Source organism: Dioscorea cayenensis, chromosome 5 (genome assembly GCF_009730915.1).
Source record: "Dioscorea cayenensis subsp. rotundata cultivar TDr96_F1 chromosome 5, TDr96_F1_v2_PseudoChromosome.rev07_lg8_w22 25.fasta, whole genome shotgun sequence".
Lineage (NCBI taxonomy): Eukaryota > Viridiplantae > Streptophyta > Magnoliopsida > Dioscoreales > Dioscoreaceae > Dioscorea > Dioscorea cayenensis.
Genome location: NC_052475.1, coordinates 30,739,234 through 30,761,973, shown reverse-complemented (window position 1 = coordinate 30,761,973; position 22,740 = coordinate 30,739,234). Strand labels below are relative to the sequence as shown.

The 22,740-nt window shown below is 30.6% G+C and overlaps 3 protein-coding genes across 6 annotated transcripts; 1 reads left to right on the top strand and 2 right to left on the bottom strand.

The window, feature by feature from the left end:
• Positions 1–8,172: 8,172 nt before the first annotated feature.
• On the bottom strand, positions 8,173–9,485 carry LOC120261904 (sphinganine C4-monooxygenase 1-like). 2 transcript variants are annotated; one of them, XM_039269924.1, is made up of 3 exons: positions 9,428–9,481; positions 9,093–9,325; positions 8,173–8,970 (listed from the first exon to the last, which is right to left on the bottom strand). In XM_039269924.1, the coding sequence occupies exons 2-3, from the start codon at positions 9,315–9,317 to the stop codon at positions 8,428–8,430; spliced, it is 768 nt and encodes a 255-aa protein (XP_039125858.1). In that variant the 5' UTR covers positions 9,318–9,325; positions 9,428–9,481; the 3' UTR covers positions 8,173–8,427. The 2 variants fall into 2 exon arrangements, with proteins under 2 accessions (XP_039125858.1, XP_039125857.1); XM_039269923.1 differs by having other exon boundaries at positions 8,176–8,970; positions 9,432–9,485.
• A 7,542-nt stretch (positions 9,486–17,027) lies between these two features.
• LOC120259813 (uncharacterized protein At4g37920) lies at positions 17,028–20,133 on the bottom strand. Of its 3 annotated transcripts, none has more exons than XM_039267254.1 (6): positions 19,881–20,133; positions 18,683–19,092; positions 18,065–18,233; positions 17,685–17,929; positions 17,418–17,605; positions 17,028–17,310 (listed from the first exon to the last, which is right to left on the bottom strand). In XM_039267254.1, exons 1-6 carry the CDS (start codon positions 20,074–20,076, stop codon positions 17,148–17,150), a joined length of 1,371 nt encoding a protein of 456 aa, XP_039123188.1. In that variant the 5' UTR covers positions 20,077–20,133; the 3' UTR covers positions 17,028–17,147. The 3 variants fall into 3 exon arrangements, with proteins under 3 accessions (XP_039123188.1, XP_039123190.1, XP_039123191.1); XM_039267256.1 differs by having other exon boundaries at positions 17,028–17,307; XM_039267257.1 differs by having other exon boundaries at positions 19,965–20,133.
• A 159-nt stretch (positions 20,134–20,292) lies between these two features.
• LOC120260497 (pentatricopeptide repeat-containing protein At4g18520, chloroplastic) lies at positions 20,293–22,414 on the top strand. Its single transcript, XM_039267983.1, has 2 exons — positions 20,293–20,338; positions 20,419–22,414. The coding sequence occupies exon 2, from the start codon at positions 20,784–20,786 to the stop codon at positions 22,200–22,202; it is 1,419 nt and encodes a 472-aa protein (XP_039123917.1). The 5' UTR covers positions 20,293–20,338; positions 20,419–20,783; the 3' UTR covers positions 22,203–22,414.
• The last annotated feature ends 326 nt before the right edge of the window (positions 22,415–22,740 follow it).

Genomic DNA, 22,740 nt, shown 5'->3' with positions numbered 1-22,740 from the left:
AGTCAGATGGTAATGAGTTTATTTCTCGTATCAAAAGTTGAGATATAATTGAATATTTAGTGTGCGTGTTAGTGGTGATTACTTTCATATAATTTCAAAAATATAATCATAAATATTCTAAAGTATTTTTTAAAAAATAATTCTACACATGAATTGAGATGATTGTCTATTTATGTTTTAAATCTATAAATTATTTGGGTCTAAACCATTAAGATTCAATAACTATTAGGAATTAAATTAAATATATTAATAAATAAACGGGCATCCCATCACAAAGTGTTGATATCATTAAAAATGTGAAAGATATAGAAACACTTAATTGAAAATAAATAGTCACCAAATCAGGCAATATTTGTTCCCTTGCTTTTAAATTTATTCAAACCGATTCAAACAATGAAGTTTAGGATTGGAAATTAAAATATAAAAAATACTAAAACCTCACAAATATTTATACAGATATTATTTGTGTAGTTTTTTTTTAAAAAAAAAGTGGATAAACCACAACCATTAAAAAGAGTATTTGTGTAGTTATAGAGCTTCTATCTAACAATAGAATACAATGATTTTTTTTATTAATTAAAATTTTACAATTTATAGTCCCGTTTCAAATATTTAAAAAAAAATATATTAGTTGCAACCACTCTCATGTTTTGAAAGCAAAAAAATAAAATAAAATAAAACAGCTGGAGGATTTCCATACCAACATATAAGAAGCCTTGAGTTTTTTGGCACTCATTATTTCATTAATGACCATGCTAAATCAATCCCTTGACAACACTGACCCGCCTAGAGTGATTAATCTCTCAAATGCCTCAGTGAGAAAGGACAAATGATCCATTATATATATATATATATATATATATATATATATATAGAGAGAGAGAGAGGATCAATCCTCTATGCACGTTCACAGATTAAAAATCTGTGAACGTTGCTTTGGACCGTTGGATTTCGATCCAACGGTCAGACACTATTCAATAAACAGATGTATCAGTGTTTTATGAAGATAGCAGTAAAAACAAAATTAAAACTAACGAACTCATTAATCTAAAAATTGGTTCCTCACCGTAGCTAAAGGTTATCATTATCAGACTCTGCGACGCCTACGCACGCCCAGCAGAACCTTTTCTCATATATATATATATATATATATATATATATACTAGTTAAATTCCATTGTTTTGCGTCAAAGTTTTTACAATTTGATAGGTTTTGAGACAATATTGTATAAAGATAAATAATTCAAAACAAAAACAAAACAATTTAATCCTCCAAATTGTAACTTCAGATGAAACAATAGAAATAGAAAACAACTCTAAATTATAACATCTTTCCGTAGGTTGGCATATATAACTGGGTTTGCAAGTGTAACAAAAAAAAAAGTTTTTAGTTAGATGATATTACTATAAAAAATGATAAAACCTTTGTAATCAATCAAAACATAAGACCGATAAACTCTAACGTTTAAATAACTTCCTATATATAATGCAAAGTATTGGTATACTTTTTTTTTATAATTTTCTTTTAATAGCTATAATTGATTTTGAAAAGTATATATTGAATATGTAATGCAAAACAAATAAATGGGAACTTGAGTTTCTAATTTTTTTTTTTTTGTATTGGTAAAATTTTGATGGGAATCAAGGAACAACATAATTTAAGGCTATAATGTGAGAATTAGTTCTTAGTGGTTTTGATTTTTTTTCATCGAGTTGTTAGAGAGGATATGAAATCTATTATTATGTACTTAAATTTATTATATTTTTTATATCTCTTGACCATATTTTTTTATTGTTCTTTTATTAAATATTATTTTATCTTAAATCATTTTTTTTGTATAAATATTTTCTGGTGAGGGCTTTTATTCTCTTCTTTCCTTTTTGCTTGTTATGTACTAATTCACTCTGTTTCTATCCCAATAAATTTGTGGTTTATACATTTTAATCTATATATATATATATATATATATATATATATATTCTACCTATAATGCTATAATGTGGTTGATTAAACTAATTTTTTTATATTTTAAATTATATATTTATATATAATATTACTTTAATATACTTTAAAATTGTAAAAATCCTAAAGAGACTGATAGAATTTGCCAAGTTACCTTAAAAAACAAATGATATACAAACAAACTTGGTTTAATTGTTATTCGATATATATTTTCTAATTAATAATTTAATATGCATGGTGCCAGTTGGCCTAGTATGACATATATTATATAAAATGATAGTAGTTGTTCTTCAAAGCATGTTTAGGTGTCAAATGGGCACGGCAAGAAACCGGGTGATGGTTTCAATGCCAGATTTGTTCTTGTTTTAATTATATATATATATATATATATATATGATCATGTACTACATATGTCATCTTTGAACGTTTTTGTTATCAAGATATACTTTGAACTTAGCAGCCTATCACTACACCAAAAAAGTGTTTTTGAGGCGGGTTAAAGCTTTCTATAGAGGCGGTTATAACCGCCTCTATAGGTATAGTGTTGTTTTTTTTACCCGCCTAAACCGCTAGATCGTTCCGTCTCTATACTTTAGAGCTGGGTTTCTATCAACCGCTAGGGTAAGTTTTATTTAGGGAAGCGATTTTTTAATAAGAAGAGTAGAGGCGGTTATAACCGCCTATAGCTACTAAGTTTTTCATTACCCTTCAATAGTTTTAGAGGCGGTTATAACCGCTTCTATAGCTACTAAATTTTCATTACCCTTCAATAGTTTTAGAGGCGGTTATAACCGCCTATAACTACTAAGTTTTTCAATGTTCGAATAGTTTTTAGAGGTGGTTATTACCGCTCTATAGCTACTAATTTTTCATTAATTCTGAATAGTTTTAGAGGTGGTTATAACCGCCTCTATAGCTATTAATTTCTTCCATGTTTATACTTTTAGAGGTGGTTATAACCACCTCTAAATTTGTTATTGAATTCAATTTTAATTTTTTCCTATTAATAATAAATAAATTTATTGAACCTCAGAATCAAAAAAACATAAATTTTTTTCATTACATTCAAAAAAATACCCTAAATTCAATTTCATTGACCTTTATTGACATGTTATGAGTTAAAGTGCAATGTTTTTGAGTAATAACAAAATGTAAGAGGTTTACACTATTTATGTACTTTCATTACAAAAATATTTTTTTGAGTTAATTACACAAAGTAAAAAAAGCTTCATGTATCTTCATCTTCAACCCTCTTGATCTTTAACCATGAATTCTCCAAAATCTGCAAAAACATTAAAAAACCAATCTTATTCAATCAAAATCCAATCTTGTATTTAGAATGACCAAATAAAGCCTACACACAATACACTAATTTTAAAAAACCTAATTGTAAATTTGATATTTTCAAAGGCAGAAAAATAAAAATTGGCGAGCAAAGAAACAAACAATCTAATAATGTCAATCAATGCACTTATTGAACCCACAAATGGTTAAGATAAATAAAAGATATTACACTGATGTTTAACCAAAATGATTAGTTGAACTAGAATACAAAACATTGAATATACAACGTCGGTGACTAATACAATTTATGCTAGTTCCATTTGCCACATTGTTTTGGAGACTTTTAGTAAGAACCACAAGGTAACATAAAGAAAACCAAGTGAGAAGGGATTTTTTTTTTTCTTTTTTAATGTTATATCTATTGTACTATTTAACTAAGAAGAGGACTGTTATGTGTTTGTTGTAATCCATATGCTCTCTCTCTCTCTCTCTCTCTCTCTCTCTCTCTCTCTCTCTGGTTACTCCTTTTTTAATTTTTTTTTTAAAAAGTGATTTTTTGGGATTTAATATCTGGTATATTATTATTGGCTTCTAGGCTTTGATTGATTTGTAGATCATTTGTTGTTTAGTCAGTATAATTCAAGATCATGTGAGTGTGAATTCTTTTGTTGGGGGAGTAGGCTATTTCAATCTCGTAATATCAAATGGGTAAAATTATCATCAAGTTAAATTGGATTAATATCATCATCAATCTCTTAAATAAATTAAAATAAAATAAAGCCCCAATTATGTAAATATTAATAATATACATAGATATTAAAATTGTTCAATTTCTACCTGCAGTTATATAGCCTATAATCAAAATTCAGGTGTTTACATCCATTTTTTTTATTTTAAAGATCGCACTCTAAATGTGTTTTACCACATTCTAATGGTAGCTAAAAATAAATAATAAAAATTATTTACTGTTTTTTTCACAAACCAATCCAACCAACATTTTTTTAGAAATACATCTCAAAAAACCACTAAATTTCTTACCTAAATCCAAAAATAACCTTGGTTAACTTCCCAAAACAACAATGCCAGCACAAGTGACCAAATCAACCATGCATATGCATAAACTCAAACCCAAGGACAATTATGAATTTTGAATAGCCTGCAAGGATCTAGTAGAAATGCATTTTATGCATCAATTAGATTATGAAGTATTTAACTACCAATACATTAATATTAATAAACTCCAAACCCATGAGCAATTATGAATTTTGAATAGGTTGTGAGGATTTAATAGAAAGATATTTTATGCATCAGATCAAATACATAAGTACTTAACCACCAATACATTAATATTTATGAAACAATCTCTTAACATCAAGACTTTGGACAAAGTATAAGGAGCGAAACAAAAACATATGATAAGTAGGAGAAAGATAAAAGTCATCTGGCAAGGATTGCGCTCGGTATCTTTTTTAACATCTAAGATTCATAACCACAAATAGATATGCAAGCTTATATGCCTACACTACTGATCTACTAACTTTGATTGCTTGCAGAAAATTAGAAATTGAAATAGCGAGAAAAACAAAGTGCACCCTCAATAGCAAAAGTCAGTTGGCAAATGTTCCAATAAGTAAAGGAGCGAGAAATGGCAGTATCCATGTTGCTAAAATAAAGAACCTAAACAACCACCCAGATAAAGCAAACCAGAGGAAGAAGATTGTCTGCAGAAAACAGAATGGAACAGGAAAATGTGAGAAGTAATAATTAAGATAGATATAAATACCAATTATACTCCAAGGTCAGAATTTACTCAGCCCACAAAAACTATGCTAACATATAATATTTAATAGATGATGCTTCAAAGCTTCAGTTCTAAATGACTTTTTAAAATAAAGTAAAAATAAGACTCAGCCTCTACATTTATATACATGTTTTTAGATATCTCATGGCAAATTTCAAATGCATGCAATGTTAAAAACATGAAGAGAACTCAAAAGTTGCAAAAATTTTAAAGAATCACAATATGCAGTTTGGAATCTTCAGGAAATACACTCTTTTTCTTGCAAGGGACTACATATATATTCATTAGAAATCTTGAATTCCTTTTAAGCAAGGTCACCCCATCCCTGCTCATATTTTTTGGTCATGCAAATCAAAAGAATAATAAGAAGAGAGAGAGATGTTCCAAAGGCATTAGAAAGCAACTTTCATGGAAATACAAAAGAAAGATTGATATGTATAGTACATAATCTTATATCCTAGTTCTGAACCATATACCCTTTTGCCTCACAAAGTTACTAAAAAATGCCCTTTTCAACAAAGAAGCAGGTCCATGTAAAAGTCCTAGAGAAACTGTGAATGCTTACAAACATATCAGGATCAATCTTCCAAAGAATTACCTAATCAAAAAACCATTTTGAACATATAGGGTATGCCAGTGCTATCCAAACAAATCCTCTCAGAGATACAATTGCATAGAGTGAAAGCAACAAAACTAATGACATAGAAGTGAATCAAACAATGGAACTCACAGCAAAAACCCCCTGCCAAGAGGAGTCTCAAAAAAATTAGGGAACTAAACTATTGAATCAATTATTGTAAAACTAATAACTGATTAAAGATAAACCAATAAACATCAAGATCCTCTATTAATTCACTTCCTCCCAAATTTCCACACCATCATCAACACCATCCTCCAAAAAGTCTCCCATCCTCATAACTCCCCTGCTCCTCCTCCTCCTCCTCCTTTCCACCATCCTCCTCCCAACAACGTCCACCTCCACATTAAACAACGTCCACCTCCACATACCAATTGAGAAAAAACCCTAAAAAAAATCTCTCAGATGAGAATGCCTCTCTCATGGGGTTTAGAACTCACCGACGGAGGCGATCGCCGATGTGGTCTGTGCGGCGGTGCGGTCATCGATGCGGGCTGTGCGGGCGATGCGGCGAAGATCGGTGAAGATCGGGCGAGTGAGTGCTGGAGATCGAGAGAGAGAGAGGAGTGTGCGTGTGTGCGGGTGTGGGTGTGAGTGAGAGTGAGAGTGAGTGGAGAGAGAGAGTTTTTGTTTTTAATTTGTGGGGGTTTTTAAAACCGGCTGTAATTTATTTAAAAATATATATATAACATAATTATGTAGGGGGTTCTAAAAACCCCCTCTATTAAAGTGCTTCTAAAACTAAAATTTGGTGTAGTGTATGTAGAGCCTGCATCATCGTAGTTGGATTTACAATGTAGGAATACCTCACAATAACCATTAGATGCGCTGTTATTTGCTATTATTAAATATTTTTATAATTTAAAAAAATTAAAAATATATGCACCGAACTTATATATGCGTGTATATATATATATATATAATTTTGGTATAAAAATACTTTCCAAAGAAATCCAAGCCTTCAATTGTGAACAGCACAAGTGGACCGTAAATTAAAGTTAAATATTTGTCCATATTGAATTTCTCTTGATATACGTCATCTTTGAACTTGGCAGCCTATATATATATATATATATATATATATATATAATATTGGAATTCACACTGATTATGAACTCCTCTTAAAGCTTCATTAATTTTCCTCCAAAGTTTAATAAGGGCACATGAAATATAAGCAAAGCATACCACTAATCACATGTAGAAAAGAAAATATAAACCATAATTTAGAGAAATTCTAATTTTAAATCGCAATTAATTTCATAATCTATTAGATACTATATCTTATTTATAAAAAATTTATGAGATTAATTACAAATCTACCCATCATAGATTTAACAATTTTATCCCTACAAATAATACACATTATTATATAAATTCATACATTTAATTTAAATAATTAGGATTTTATCCAAAATTTATTTAAAATATTATAGTTTATTTTTTTTTTTAATTTAAAACTGGTGCTATATGCATAATTATCAATGTAATTCATGTACATCTATACAACTTGATGCATAAATATTATTAGATTCCCAGATAATGTGGTTGTCACAACCCACCAATATAACTAATTTTTTACAATTTTTTCAGGGACATACAAGTTTGAAAGTGGGGTTTTAATAAGATGATAAGTTAAAGACATGCCGCCAATAACCCTCCAATATATTTATCTTAAATATTTTTTGAAAAAAAGTGGATAAACCACGTGCAATAAATGAAAGAGAAAGAACAAAAGTCAGACCAAACGGTCAGAAACAACAACAGAACACAAAAGCCCACTAGAAATGGGGGCAAAACATGCCAGTCAAACACCCGACTGGTTAGGACCCACACAGATAAGCACTACCCCAGCACCTGATCAGAGACCCCTCCACCGAGAGCATCTTCACCGGTGGGATCCTCTTGCTGCCCAGAAAACACCAAGCTGCGACGAAGTGTAGAAGTATGCTCACCAAAACTCGCCTGCTGAGAAGAAGAGGTTTCACGGAGCTCGTCACGAGTACATTTCTTCTTCACCGACCGAGGAGGTTCCGAAACAAAACTTGCATCCTCCGTCCACCTGGAGGAGGGTTTTTTCTGTTGTTCACTTTTTCTGGCTCCCGGAGATTGAGGATGCTGATCTCCCACAGCCTCTGACCAAAGACCAGGTAAGAGAGTTCTGATAGTCTTCTCAAATGCAGATTCCGATTCATGCAATTAATAATGGATGGATGTGTGCAATTAATAATGATTTATATATATATATATATATATATATATATATATATATATATATATAGTGGCCTTGACCAGAGGAAAGTCTAGTCTTCAAAAAAAAAAAGAAAAAAAGGGGACAAGGAATGATAAGGAGCCACATTATCACATGGTACATCTAACATTAATTATATATGGTCAATGTTGTTGCACAATTATATTAATTTCCTCTAAATGAGAGATTTTTAAAACATGTAAATTTGAAAATAATAAAGTGATTTGTTTATCTCAAAGAAAAAGAAAATCATGAGAGCTAGTACTCGAAGTTACAAGAAGAACACATAAACTTAATTATTATAAGAAGAAAAAAAACATGTAGAGAGGATTAATCATTCATTAATACAAACATGTGGATGAGATCAAACCACATATATGTGCTTCCAAAATGAATAATAGCAAAAAATTAAATATATCTGATCAAACTTATTAATTACTTAGTATACTATATAAACTCTTATAATTAAGAAAACAGTTTATGATCAGTAGTGAATCACATATCCTTAAGTGGCCTAGCCTCAAAGCCTCCACCCTCCCTCTTCTCCACACTGAAAGGCATGTAAGTCCCAAAGACCAAGTCCCATGACATAAAGAAAGGCTGCGCATAGTTATACTTGCTTCCTTTGAGACGGTGGTGTATATCATGGTAAGCCACGTTATTCCTAAAACACAACCGAAGAGGATTCCATGGCAAATAAAGAGATGAATGCATGTCTATAGACTTAATACTTGCAAAAGAATAGAAGAATATGCTTGTCCTTGGCGTCATGCCGGAGATCAAGAAGGCCAAACCACCACCAATAGTATCCAAAATGAATCCCTCCAAGGGATGGTTGTAGAAAGCACCCCATGCATATGGCACAACCAATGCATGATGCCATGAATGTATGTGCTTATACATGAACTTGTTTACGTGTAAGTATATATGTCCCAAGTACTGCCATAGATCAAGAACCACCATGGCTATGAAGAACTGGCATAAACATATTAGGAATGGTGGTTGCTTTGTCTCTCCACCACCATCACCCATCACCATCTGCATATATATATACAGTGATACACACACACAAAGAAGATAGATAACAGCTAGCCTATATATTTATATATATATATATATTGAAGGTTGGTTTGAGATATAAATACAAGTATATATGATACCTTGGTGACTATGGTTTGCATGACTATCTGACCAATTTGCTGGTAAAGAACACCTCTGATAACTTGGGCTTTGGTAGCAACGTTCTGCTTTTCTTCTGCACCAACTGGATGCAAACGGTAGTCTTCTAAGTATGTACCTATAAATGTATATATGGCTGCGACAGTCCAGTAAACCATCACCGGCACATAGACGCTGAGAACTTCATCAGAGACATTAAAAGCCATGGATGATCCTTCATGCATGAATTATAAAAAACCAACTATAATGAATTAGTTACCATTGGAAATTAAAACAGTGTGAGATAGAAAAGATGTAAGGAAAGTGAGGGACATACATACAATTAAAGAAAGCTCAAGAGCTAGCTTTGAATGATATATCTTCTCTGTAGCTAGTTCTTGTTGGTGTTGCTTATAGGAAATAGGGGTCCTTTTATAGTGCGGAGGAGGCCCATGTCTTGCGTCACTATGCATTTTACTAGCATTTAATGTTTAATCAAAATGGGCAAATTTAATTAATGTGAGCTTCTTCCATTCCGGTCGCTTTCATCAATAATTATGGTGTGAATGAGGAGGGTAGTCTTTGGCTTTATCAGGGAAGAAAAAAAATTATTGGTAATCAAATGCTCGTTCAAATTTTTTATAAATAATAAAATTTTGAATCATAGATGAAGAAATATTTTTTTATGAATATAAATAATAATTATGTGTACATCTTAAAAAGACCTAGTCATTTATTTTGGAGAAAAAAAAAAAAAAGTCTTTGGCTTTAATTTCATTCCACCTCCTCAGTTTGCTTGCAATTGCATTTGCAATTAGTATATTATCTTTGTGCTCATGATGTACCTGATATATGACTTATGAGCGTGGGATAACAATTTATATATGTAAAAGATGGAAAAATAAATAAATTATAAGATTTGTTTAAAGGCATATGGGTTACCTGAAACATGAGAGAAGTGGGTTAGTTTGAATTTTTTTTTTTTTTAATGATCTATTTTTTTTTACTCTAACTGCTGTTCCAGCTTTATATGCTAGTATTACACGGAACTCCTAATTAATTAACATGTTATGTGTGTTTTAATTTCTATAACCATGTAAAGATAAATTTTACTAATTAACAAAGTTTGGATTTTATGTTTAGGAAAAAAGTACACCTGGTTTGAGGCGGTGGCAGAACCGGAAAAAAAACGAAGAGGGTGCTAACTTAAAAAACTAAGAACAAATTTTAAAAATTTATCTTAAAAAAAAAAATTTCAGATCAGTCGAATGATATGTAATCATTTAACCATCTAATTTAAAAATAATAATAATAAAAAGAGTGTTTTAGATCATAAGTTTTTTAAGAGGAAATTAAATAAAATAATCAAGGCGTAAACCATATTTTTTTTAAAATCTACATATATATTAAATCTTAATTTTAAAAAATCAAGCTCAAATAATAATTTTTTTAAAAATATATTTTTTACTATAAGTATTAATTTGTAAAAAAATTGATTTAAAATAAAATAAAATAAAATCTTAGAGAGAGACAGAGAGAGAGAGACAGAGAAGAGAATATCTGAATATCTGAATATTTGAAATAAAGGAGGGGTCTCCGATCCCTGTCCTTTTGGAGGAACCTTGCTAGGTTTTTAGACGGCTTGTTAGAATATCTGAATATGGAATATGTTTATATTTAGTTGATATTAACTTAGCAATATTTCTAAAAAAATATAACAACTCTATATGATTGCAATTTAATTTGAAACAAATCATGTTTAAGAGGTTCTCATCCAATACTCATATATTGCCATGATGATATGCTTAACTATAGTTAAAAAGTTTACATATGTTTTTATTTCAAAAATATGTTTTTTATTTTGTAAAATTACAAAAACCCCTCTAAATTTCTAATATTTCTAAAAATACCCCATTAATTTGGGAAACATACTACAATTATTGCCTAGTTATATCAACGTTTTTGAAATTAATTATTTATAAATACAAACATGTTGTTCTACCATTTTAGAAATTAAAGTTCGAGGAACTTAGTTGTGGAAAAGCATCTTGTAACAACCAAATTCTTATTTAATACAAGTTAATCAATAAAATCTGATTTTTAATTTTCATGAACAACCACGTTTAGTTGACTTTTGGTTGGAAATAATATTTTATTATTTCTGAAATTGGACCATGATTATCTCATTTTTTTTTAAAAAAAAAAAAGTGGATGATGATTATCTCATTTAGTTAAGTGGAATGGGAAAACTCTATTATTAGAATTCAATAACTTGGGTAATATTTATTAATTCAATAGGTGGTAATCTAACATTCCAAACAAAATATGAAATATTTTTCCCATTACATTCTTTAAGTTGAATAAAATATCAAAAATATAAATTTTTTAAAAAATTAAAAATAATTAAACTTCATTTTTCTCCCACAAATCTTTTATATTAAAATACCCTTATCAAAACATTTAATCAAAGATTAAAAAAACATTTGAAATTAAATTTCCTTCTCAATATTGAGTTGGACAAAAATAATTATATTTATTTAAAATAATTAAGTTTAACTTAATTAATATTAATAAAATTAAGTAATTTAAATTAAAATATTATTTTATTTAATAATAAAAAATATTTACTATTAAATAATTTTCATATTTACATCAAAATATTATGAATTATGATATATTTGGTATCTATTAAAGAAAGATATCTTGATAAAAAAATAATTGGTAATATAAAATTTTCAGCTATAAATATAATAATATTATATTTCAACATTCTTTTGTTAATTAAACTTATGTATATTTTCTTTAACATAACTTGGTAATTCTATTCCTAATGATAATATAAATTTCGAAAGCCTTAGGACATAAACTTTATTAATTGAGTTTAATATCAGGGCTACGATTTAGAGCTCATTACTAGGTCATAGGTATAGGGGTTGGTCCAAGGTATCTAGAAGCTTATTTATTATAATATTAACTATATTTGACCCCGCATTAACTATATTTTTATGCACATGATTTTAGAGGTTTTCCAATGTTCTCTGTGCATTTTAATATACATCTTCTTCTGAGACTGTTATGAATTAATTTATTATGTTACACTGTTAAACTTAGTGGAAGCTCACCTAATTAATTATATATCAAGCAGCCAGCCTTTACTACCTCATTATTATAAAAATCTATAATTAATTTTTTTTAATAAAAAATAGATAAGATACCATTTTATTGAAAACAAAAAATGATTAAAGAAAAAACGCAGGATAGTAGGTAATACAAAAGAAAAAAAATTGTAAGAAATACGCCAACATGATTCACTAGTGATGAAAAAAAAATTCTAAAAAAGCATTGAAAATCTAGTAAAAAATAACAATATTTAGGGGACAGTTGTCAAGAATATATCATTTATTATCGGTATCACAGAGACATTTGAAGAGTTGGCCACTTTGAATGGATCTGATATGTAAAGTTAACTCAGATTGATAAATGGAGTTAAAACTACGCTTGAATATTAGTACAACATCCTTAGTTTTTTTTTCTTTTTTGATCAAGTTGCAGAAATCAAAGAAGAAGCATATGATTAATTTTGATTATAATTAACAAATTAAAATAAAAGGTGCTTCAATTAATTAAATATTCCGGTGTTACATTCCAATCATATGTTTTAAAAGATAGCTCGGGCCAAAAATTTCCAAGAGGTACCTATCAAGATTAAGGCTCCAAAATGACTATACTGCACCAAATGATATTCGAGTCATGGAAAATACTGAATATTTGGTCAAAAAGATTTTAGATTTGAGAGGCGAAAGGATATTTGAAAAAGAGATCATTAACATTTTTCTCATAGCATGACAGATGTTGTTGTTGGTAGCTTATTGTAGTCGTATTTTGAAAGGTTGTCTAAATTTAGATTTTTGTCATCCCAAACCAACTAGTCAATAATGTTAATAGTACCGGAGCATCTACTTAGTCCATAGTCATTGGCAGAAAAAATTCACTTAAAAAAAGCCCATTGTCCTCCCAATGCATTAAGTTAGACTGATTAGGAGAAAAACTTGAAATGCTGACACTGAGCTCAGCAAACATCGACTTGACTTGGAATTAACCTAATCTTATTTCATAAAATTATTGATTAATAATTCTTTATTGATAACAACCAGACTTGAATATATATCTTGGTGTTTTAAATAAAAAATTTACAGTCTGATAACAACCATGCTTGGAATGTGTATCTTTTTAAGAAGAACCCTGTAGGGGCTAATGGAATGGTATGTTTTGTTCCAAGCGATAATGTTATTAAATACTTAGTCCATGCCAAACTTGTCCGTATAAGGTCAAAAGAGCTTTGGTCATGGAGTATTTATTCCTCTCATAATAATTTTTTTTTTTAAGAAAAAAAAAAATCTGAAGTTCAAACTTTGGATTGTGGAAAAGCATGATATTCCAACACTTTGGTTCAAAATTTCTTTCAGTTATTAACATAACACATCTTCTGAATTTTCTTCATCATTTGACTGAATTTACAATTTTCTCAATTGTTTTTCATGATTATAGAAATTCTCATTCTTTATTTATAAATACAAACATGTTGTTCTACCATTTTAGAAATCAAAGTTCGAGGAATTTAGTTGTGTAAAAGCATCTTGTAACAACCAAATTCTTATTTAATACAAGTTAATCAATAATATCTGATTTTTAATTTTCATGAACAACCACTTTTAGTTGACTTTTGGTTGGAAATAATATTTTATTATTTCTGACATTGGACCATGATTATCTCATTTTTTTTTTTAAAAAATGGATGATGATTATCTCATTTAGTTAAGTGGAATGGGAAAACTCTATTATTAGAATTCAATAACTTGGGTAATATTTATTAATTCAATATGTGGTAATCTAACATTCCAAACAAAATATGAAATCTTTTTCCCATTATATTCTTTAAGTTGAATAAAATATCAAAAATATAAATTTTTTAAAAAATTAAAAATAATTAAACTTCATTTTTCTCCCACAAATCTTTTATATTAAAATACCCTTATCAAAACATTTAATCAAAGATTAAAAAAAACATTTGAAATTAAATTTCCTTCTCAATATTAAGTTGGACAAAAAAAATTATATTTATTTAAAATAATTAAGTTTAACTTAATTAATATTAATAAAATTAAGTAATTTAAATTAAAATATTATTTTATTTAATAATAAAAAATATTTACTATTAAATAATCTTCATATTTACATCAAAATATTATGAATTATGATATATTTGGTATCTATTAAATAAAGATATTTTGATAAAAAAAATAATTGGTAATATAAAATTTTCAGCTATAAATATAATAATATTATATTTCAACTATATTATTGTTTTGTTAATTAAATTTATGTATATTTTCTTTAACATAACTTGGTAATTCTATTCCTAATGATAATATAATATTCTAAAGCCGTCGTTATTAATTGAGTTTAATATCAGGGCTACGATTTAGAGCTCATTACTAGGTCATAGGCTCAGGGATTGGTCCAAGGTATCTAGAAGATTATTTATTATAATATTAACCTAACCATATTTGACCCCACATTAACTCTATTTTTATGCACATGATTTCATAGGTTTTCCAATGTTCTCTGTGCATTTTAATAAACATCTTCTTCTGATACTGTTATGAATTAATTTATTATGTTACGCTGTTAAACTTAGTGGAAGCTCACCTAATTAATTATATATCAAGCAGCCAGCCTTTACTACCTCATTATTATAAAAATCTGTAATTAATTTTTTTTAATAAAAAATAAATAAGATACCATTTTATTGAAAACAAAAAAATGATTAAAGAAAAAACGCAGGATAGTAGGTAATACAAAAGAAAAAAATATAAGAAGTGCGCCAACATGATTGGCTAATGATGAAAAAAAAAACAATTCTAAAAAAGCATTGAAAATCTAGTAAAAGATAACAATATTTAGGGGACAGTTGTCAAGAATAGATCATTTATTATCGATATCACAGAGATATTTGAGGAGTTGGCCACTTTGAATGGATCCGATATGTAAGGTTAACTCACTCAGATTGATAAATGGAGTTAAAACTACACTTGAATATTAGTACAACATCCTCCAGTTTAGTTTTTTTCTTTTTTTTTTTTTGATCAAGTTGCAGAAATTGAAGAAGAAGCATATGATTGATTTTGATTATAATTAACAAATTAAAATAAAAAGGTGTTGCAATTAATTAAATATTCCAGTGTTACATTCCAATCACATGTTTTAAAAGATAGCTCAGACAAAAAATTTCCAAGAGGTACCTATCAAGATTAAGGCTTCAAAAGGCTATACTGCACCAAATGATATTCGAGTCATGGAAAATACTGAATATTTGGTCAAAAAGATTTTAGATTTGAGAGGCGAAAGGACATTTGAAAAAGAGATCATTAACATTTTTCTCATAGCATGACAGATGTTGTTGTTGGCAGCTTATTGTAGTCGTATTTTGAAAGGTTATCTAAATTTAGATTTTTGTCATCCCAAACCAACTAGTCAATAATGTTAATAGCACCAGAGCATCTACTTAGTCCATAGTCATTGGCAGAAGAAATTCACTAAAAAACAATCCCATTGTCATCCCAATGCATTAAGTTGAAAAACTTGAAATGCTGAAACTGAGCTCTCAAACATCGACTTGACTTGGAATAAACCTAATCTTATTTCATAAAATTATTTATTAATAATTCTTTATTGATCTTCAAAACAACCTGGTTGTCAGACTTGAATATATATCTTGGTGTTTTAAATAAAAAATTTACAATCTGATAACAACCATGCTTGGAATAGTATTTTATTTTATTTTTTTATTAGAACCCCGTGGGGCCAAGCAATAATGTTATTAAATACTTAGTCCATGCCAAACTTGTCCGTAAAAACTCAAAAGAGCTTTGGTCATGGAGTATTTATTCCTTTGAAAATTATTTCTTTTTTTTTTAAGAAAAAAAAAACACAAAATTTGAAGTTCAAACTTTGGATTGTGGAAAAGCATGATATTTCAACACTTTGGTTCAAAATTTCTGTCAGTTATTAACATATCACCATCTTCTGAATTTTCTTCATCATCATTTGACTGTATTTACAATTTTCTCAATTGTTTTCCATGATTATAGAAATTCTCATTCAAAGATCATTTTTTGCCAAATTTTTGAATAGTCACAAGATTTATTTTTCTTCCAAACAGAAAGTCTTAAATGATGAATATGAAACATTAATTAGGACTAGTAAACAGTACAACCATCTAGCTAGGTAAGAAATTGTATTTTATGTCATTTAATTAGATTTAAGTTACTATATTTTACTTCATTTTTTTCCCTCAAAAATTTTTATTAGTGGTGAATACCCAATAATTATATACATAATAAATTTTTAAAATTAAATTATTTTATAAGTGATTAATATATATATATATATATATATATATATGAATTACAAAAGCGTGTAAATGAAATTTTAGTACTGGGAGGCAACTCGTATATATGAAAGGAGGAAAATTACAAAATTATATATATATATATATATGAATTACAAAAGCGTGTAAAAAGATTATATAGTCCATATTTTCAAAATCAATAGATGTGAGACTGTGTATCAAACCAAAAATACCATGCTAAATGGAAATAAAACATATTATTTGAAATGGAAATAAAACATATTATTTGAAACCGATTAAGTGAACAGATATTTATATATTCAAATCCACATTTCCAATTTAACCAATGTTAATATAAATATTAGATGAGCTATTAATGGGACAATCATTGAATTATCCTATTAATTATTTTTTGCATTCACTAATATCACTTAATACTGAAATTGCACTATTTTCTTGCCCACGAGCATACATCCTGCAACTATTTCTCAACAATGAGTACAAAAATTTTCAAAAGATAAAGATAAATACAAAGGCTAACAAAGCCATCAATTTAATGTAATTAAATTAACAATCATTGAATTTACATTACAAGATCAAACCTATTTAAAATATAGAACCAATGTAAAAATAAATTACTAATAATCTACATAAATTTTTTCTCAATTAGATTCTTCAATACCTCAAGTTTCTGAATGATATTGGGATTCATCAAGTCTCTGGCCTCCCTCACAAGTGTACCTTCTCTACTGAAATGGTATGCATCTACCACTGTCCTTATCCAAGTGTGCAATTGCTCTGGAGTACTACTAAATAAGAAAATAATAATAATAAATAAAACATATACAAAGTTTATCACAGAAATTAAAAAAAATAATAATAAAATTTACATGTGATTGATTTCAGGCATGCTTACGTGTATAAACAATCAACATCCTTGCCTTCCAATTCATCCCCTGGAGTGAATGCATCTGTGAGAGCACTTAACTTTTCCTCTGGATCTTCAATTGTGAGGAGATATTTCAATATTCTGATCTCTTTTGGCACTAATCTCTGCAGATTTCCTACTGAAGTCTTGTATAAATGATACAATATGTCCTTTACCTGTAGACAAGAATGGGATCAACATTAAACACAAACAATCTGTTTTTTTTTCTCTCTCTCTAATTGTGAGCATTCATACCTCCTCTTTCATCATGTTTGAATCTTTGGCAGCTGACCAAGCTTTGGTGACCAACAACATCAGTGCAGAATCGAGTTGATTTTTCTGAGCCAAATCGTCTATCTTTTTGCAAGCTGCATGTAAGGTAGGAGAACTGAGGATATCTTGAAACTTTAACTCAGCGGCATTTATGGCCTCAATGCTCTCTGATGCAGCATCATAGGATTGCACAGCAGCTAAGCAGGTATTTCCTAATTTTGCCAATGCTGATTGAAGGATACAATGGAAATCAGTACCAACTTGGAAAAATTGATAGGTATTCAGAAACGTTCATGACATAATATAAAAACCACCAACTTTGATAAGTCATTAGATTGTAGTTACTGATAAATCAATCTCACCGTTCTGTTCAGCTGGGTTGTCAAAATATGATTCTGCCACAGTATGAAGATGCACAAAGAATTCCTTTGTGAAATCCTTACGCCGCTTGGCAACTATGTCATTTATTTCAGAGGGGGCCTCTTTTATCACATTAAGTAGTTCATTATGTCTCTGGACATCATCATCTATCTGAAAAGATAAATCACAGTAAGGAACACGCTGTTATTACCTACAAGAAAATTAAAAAAAGAATAATGCTATCACTGAACATACATACAAATTAAACAAGCATACCCCCTGAGTGTCATTTATATAAAATGAAAAAACTTTAAACAACAAAATATACTAAACTTTAGGAAACTCTTTGCTTAACATGATTACTCAGGTATTAGACTATCAAGCAACGAGAAGCAGAAATACAATCATAAACAATCTATAACATTTACTTGTACACAGGTCCCTGACTAGAGTTGGGTCTCGGAAGAGTTAAGCAAATGTATTATATAACTGTAGCCCCCACATTGTAAAGAGGCTACTTCTTGCCTCAAGCTCACAATAAGTAATTATGCTAAAAGCAACGTTATTGGTATGCTTAAGCCTATAAAGTCAATTATAAAATTTAAAACGTTGTAGAATACCTCCTTTAGTTTCCTACCAAGTCGAAGAAGTTTGTGCTTCATTCCAGGATCAATTTCGGCATCTGCCCTTTCCTGGCAGCGCTTATAAAAATGAGGTCTTAGGTTACTCCATTCCTTGCTAAACGCTAATAACCTTCTCCAATCAGTTGGTGTAGGCTTGTCAACCATGAATACTTCAATAAGTTTGTCACAAACCTTGATCATTTTATGATCATCTATTAACTCAGCCTCATCTCTATCATTCTCAGTCATCTCAACATCTTGGGAGGGGCTTTGATAAACAACTGTATTATCTGACTTCACAGAGGATGATGACAAATCCTCAGCATAATCACTTGGTGCTGCCATCACATCATGTCCAGATGCACTTAATGTATGCTTTGCATGATGTGATACATGTAATAGATGACCTGAGAACAGAAAACCATCCGCCAGTGATTAGATATGATGGCAATACTTTTATGTTCAATGTTAAATGAAAACAAGTAACAAGACTCAATAGTATAATCTAGCCAATAAATAAGATGGTCATTCTTCAAGCCACATAAGCAAAGATCACGAAGAATCAAATAGCATAATTGATCAAACATGACACCTACTGTAACAAAAAAAAAAATAATAAAACGCTACATCAACAACTTTATTGTTCCATATCTTTCAACCAAAATCATGTCAAGTGCTTGCATATGCTTCCTTAACGAAAACAGAACTCTGAAGAAACTCTTTGTCAAAATAAGCCATCATATTTTACAAGATTTGAGATTTAATTAAAGGGTGAAGCTGAAAAAGTAGTTAATGAAATGAAGGCTAAAAAGATCCAAAGACATCTCCATCAAAATTTTTATTTTCTCGTCTATTTCATTCAAATAAAATAGAAGAACATGGTTCCATTAACCAAAGATTAATCCAAGCAACATATACATTATCAAATCCTCAAAAAGAACACAAACAATCAACCATCCTTATATCACTCAAAATCTCAATTAATGTGAAAACAAAGAATGAACAAAGAGATACAATAATGAGCTAATAACTTCTGATGGACGAAAGGAAACCATTAAGAACATCACCAGCTTCTCTAATATTAAAAGGGTCCTAATTTTTTTTAATCAACACCAAGTGTGTAAATTAGACCTAATTGAAGCTCAAGAGCAGTACCTCAATGAATTGAATTTGGTGAAAAGGTAAGATTTTTTACCTCGGTGTCTACTGGGAACTAGATGGTTAAATAAATTCAATGAGATGGCTCGGCACCGGCGGGAGAGCGGGAAGTGAAGATTACCAGGGCGAGAAGAAGGACGCCAAGAGAATTCCAGAGCACCAGAAGTTCCCAATAAACAGGATGGAGTCCCCAGAGGAAACTGGAGATGCAGAGCTCGGGAAGCAACATCCATGGCGACAGGAACGAAATTTTAGGGTTTTGGACAAGATTGATCAGGTTTAGGGGTTCAAAGAAGGATGTTTTTCAGATTAACCCTCAATATTTAAACAACTAGTAAAACAAAATATCTTCTCCAGAGGGACTTCTTTATAAATTTAATTAAGGGTCATTTTGCAAATATTTGATATACGAGGACTAAGATGAGAATTCCTCAAAAGCTCGAGTTCCTTCTTTTCTCCAACGTTTTCCCAGACTTCCCGGAAGTCGTTGGTTCGGTAACTTCCCTCCAAAATCCGTTTTTCTCATTCCTTGCAAATGCTGGCATTGAACTCACTTCCTCTTCAACCTTTCTCAGCCAAAGATACAAACAGATCATGTGCATTCGTTAAATCCCGAACAAAGTTGGCAAAAATCCCTCCTTTTCCATGCAATCCTCCTTCACTTCACATCCACAGAGAAAATCTCTTCTGTTGCAGGTGTGCTGTGCGAAATCTAGATGGTGAATCCTCGTCCGGTGATTCCTTTTCGGTTCAAAGTTTGGTGAATGCTGAAACTTTGTCTTCAGTTCTTCAATCATGCACAAATTTGAAAGAGGTTAAGAGGGTGCATGCTGTTGTAGTGAAGTTGTTGGATGTCCCTGTGATTTTTATAGATAATAATTTAATCAGTTCTTACTTTAGATTCTCACAACTGCGGTATGCAGAGAAGTTGTTCGATAGAATGCCTAAAAGGAATGTTGTTTCTTGGACTGCGGTTCTCAGTGGGTATTTGAACATGGGTTTGGATGATGAGGCTTTGTGGTTGTTCCAGGAGATGATTGAGAACTCTGTGCAGCCTAATAGTTCGACATTTGCGTGCTTATTGAAGTTGTGTGGGAATTTATTGGACCTTGAACTAGGGCGGCAGCTTCATGCTTGTGTTGTGAAAGGGAATTGGAGCAATTTGATTGTGGATAGTGCCATTGTGTACTTATATGCACAGTGTGGTGATCTTTCTTGTGCATCTAGAACCTTTGAACGAATTCCTGTGCGAGATGTTGTTTGCTGGACTACAATGATTATGGCTTATGCGCAACAAGGGCGTGGAAACAAGGCATTCTCCATGTTCTCTCAGATGAAGCAGCATGGATTTAAGCCAAATGAATTTACAGTTTGTAATGTACTGAAGGGTTGTGCAGAAGGGAAGGAATTGAGGTTTGGGAAGCAGTTACATTGTGCTATAATCAAAGGCATGTGTAGACAGGATGTATATGTCGGAAGTTCCTTGGTAAGCATGTATATCAGATGTGGAGAGCTCTTTGATGCTCGACTAGTTTTTGATAGTATGACAACGAGAAACACAATCACTTGGACTTGCATGATAGCCGGTTATGCACAAAATGGCTTTGCTGAGGAGGCTTTATCATTATTTGAAGTAATGAGGAGGAGACGTGTATCTGCAAATAACCTTACGATCGTTAGTATTCTCAGTGCATGTGGTTTGTCAGGATCCTTATATCGTGGTAAAGAAGTACATGCACAAATAATAAGGAACCATTCTCACAGGAATGTTTTTATTGGTAGCACTTTGATATGGTTTTATTGTAAGTGTGGGGAGTATGATTATGCAGCAAGAGTTTTGGATGCCATGCCGGTGAGGGATGTCACCTCATGGACTGCAATAATTTCAGGACTTGCTAAACTTGAACATGGCTCAGAGGCACTGAGATTCTTGCACAAGATGTTGCATGAAGGTGTGGAACCAAATCCATTTACGTATTCTTCAGCATTGAAAGCATGTGCTAAAATTGAAGATGTGAAACATGGAAGATGGATCCATGCTTCAGTGAACAAAACCAGAGATCTGTCAAATGTGTTTGTGGGCAGTTCACTCATTCATATGTACATGAAATGTGGTTCTATTAAAGATGCTTTCAAAGTCTTCGATACTATGCCAGAGCGCAATCTAGTCTCATGGAAGACGATGGTTGTAGGCTATGCAAAAAATGGGCAGTGCCCGGACGCATTGAGGCTTATGTACAGAATGCAAGCCGAAGGATTTCATGTGGATGACTACGTTCGGTCCACAGTTCTTACTGCATGTGCTGATGCTGAGTGTGATATACAGTGGTCATCAGCTTCTTGTTCATATTCAGGTTGATTTCAATGGTGGTGTGGATGGTGAAATCATGTGTACTCTAAACTTATGATGATCCAAAGAACAAGAAATTATGGTGAACTATATAACGCCAAATGATCTCATGTACAAGTAGTAATCGGTTGTAAGGGCTGTCAGACTTGTTCTTGATTGTGTTGTTGTAGCATATAGTGAATTTGTATCAATGAACTTAGAAATATATCAAAAATTTATTCTGCGCTGTAACATCTTTCATGATGGAGTATTTTGTTTATATCACTTATGTTGATATAAAGGAGCTTGTAAGAAAAGTAGTAGTCATTTTCTCCATCTGGACGTTGTTGTTTTAGCAAATTATTAGGCAATATGCAGTTCTTTTTACCCACCACCTAGTGGTCTACTAGTATCTGTATGCTCGTCGGACATTTTCACAAATGGTGAGTGAGTTAGAATCACGATTTCATAAATGGTATAAATTAAAATCACGGACATTTTCACAAACGGTGAGTGAGTTAGAATCACGATTTCATAAATGGTATAAATTAAAATCACCGATGAAAGC

Bases quoted from the DNA above. Each gene is read 5' to 3' on its own strand.
- LOC120260497 (XM_039267983.1), top strand. From the start codon at position 20,784: ATGCCTAAAAGGAATGTTGTTTCTTGGACTGCGGTTCTCAGTGGGTAT.
- LOC120259813 (XM_039267254.1), bottom strand. From the start codon at position 20,076: ATGGATGTTGCTTCCCGAGCTCTGCATCTCCAGTTTCCTCTGGGGACT. The intron at 17,930-18,064 runs GTGAGATTGATT...TCCTTCAATCAG, and splicing joins CAACCCAGCTGAACAGAACG to CATTGGCAAAATTAGGAAAT. The intron at 17,606-17,684 runs GTATGAATGCTC...TCTTGTCTACAG, and splicing joins CAAACATGATGAAAGAGGAG to GTAAAGGACATATTGTATCA.
- LOC120261904 (XM_039269923.1), bottom strand. From the start codon at position 9,317: ATGGCTTTTAATGTCTCTGATGAAGTTCTCAGCGTCTATGTGCCGGTG. The intron at 8,971-9,092 runs GTATCATATATA...ATATATATGCAG, and splicing joins TGCAAACCATAGTCACCAAG to ATGGTGATGGGTGATGGTGG.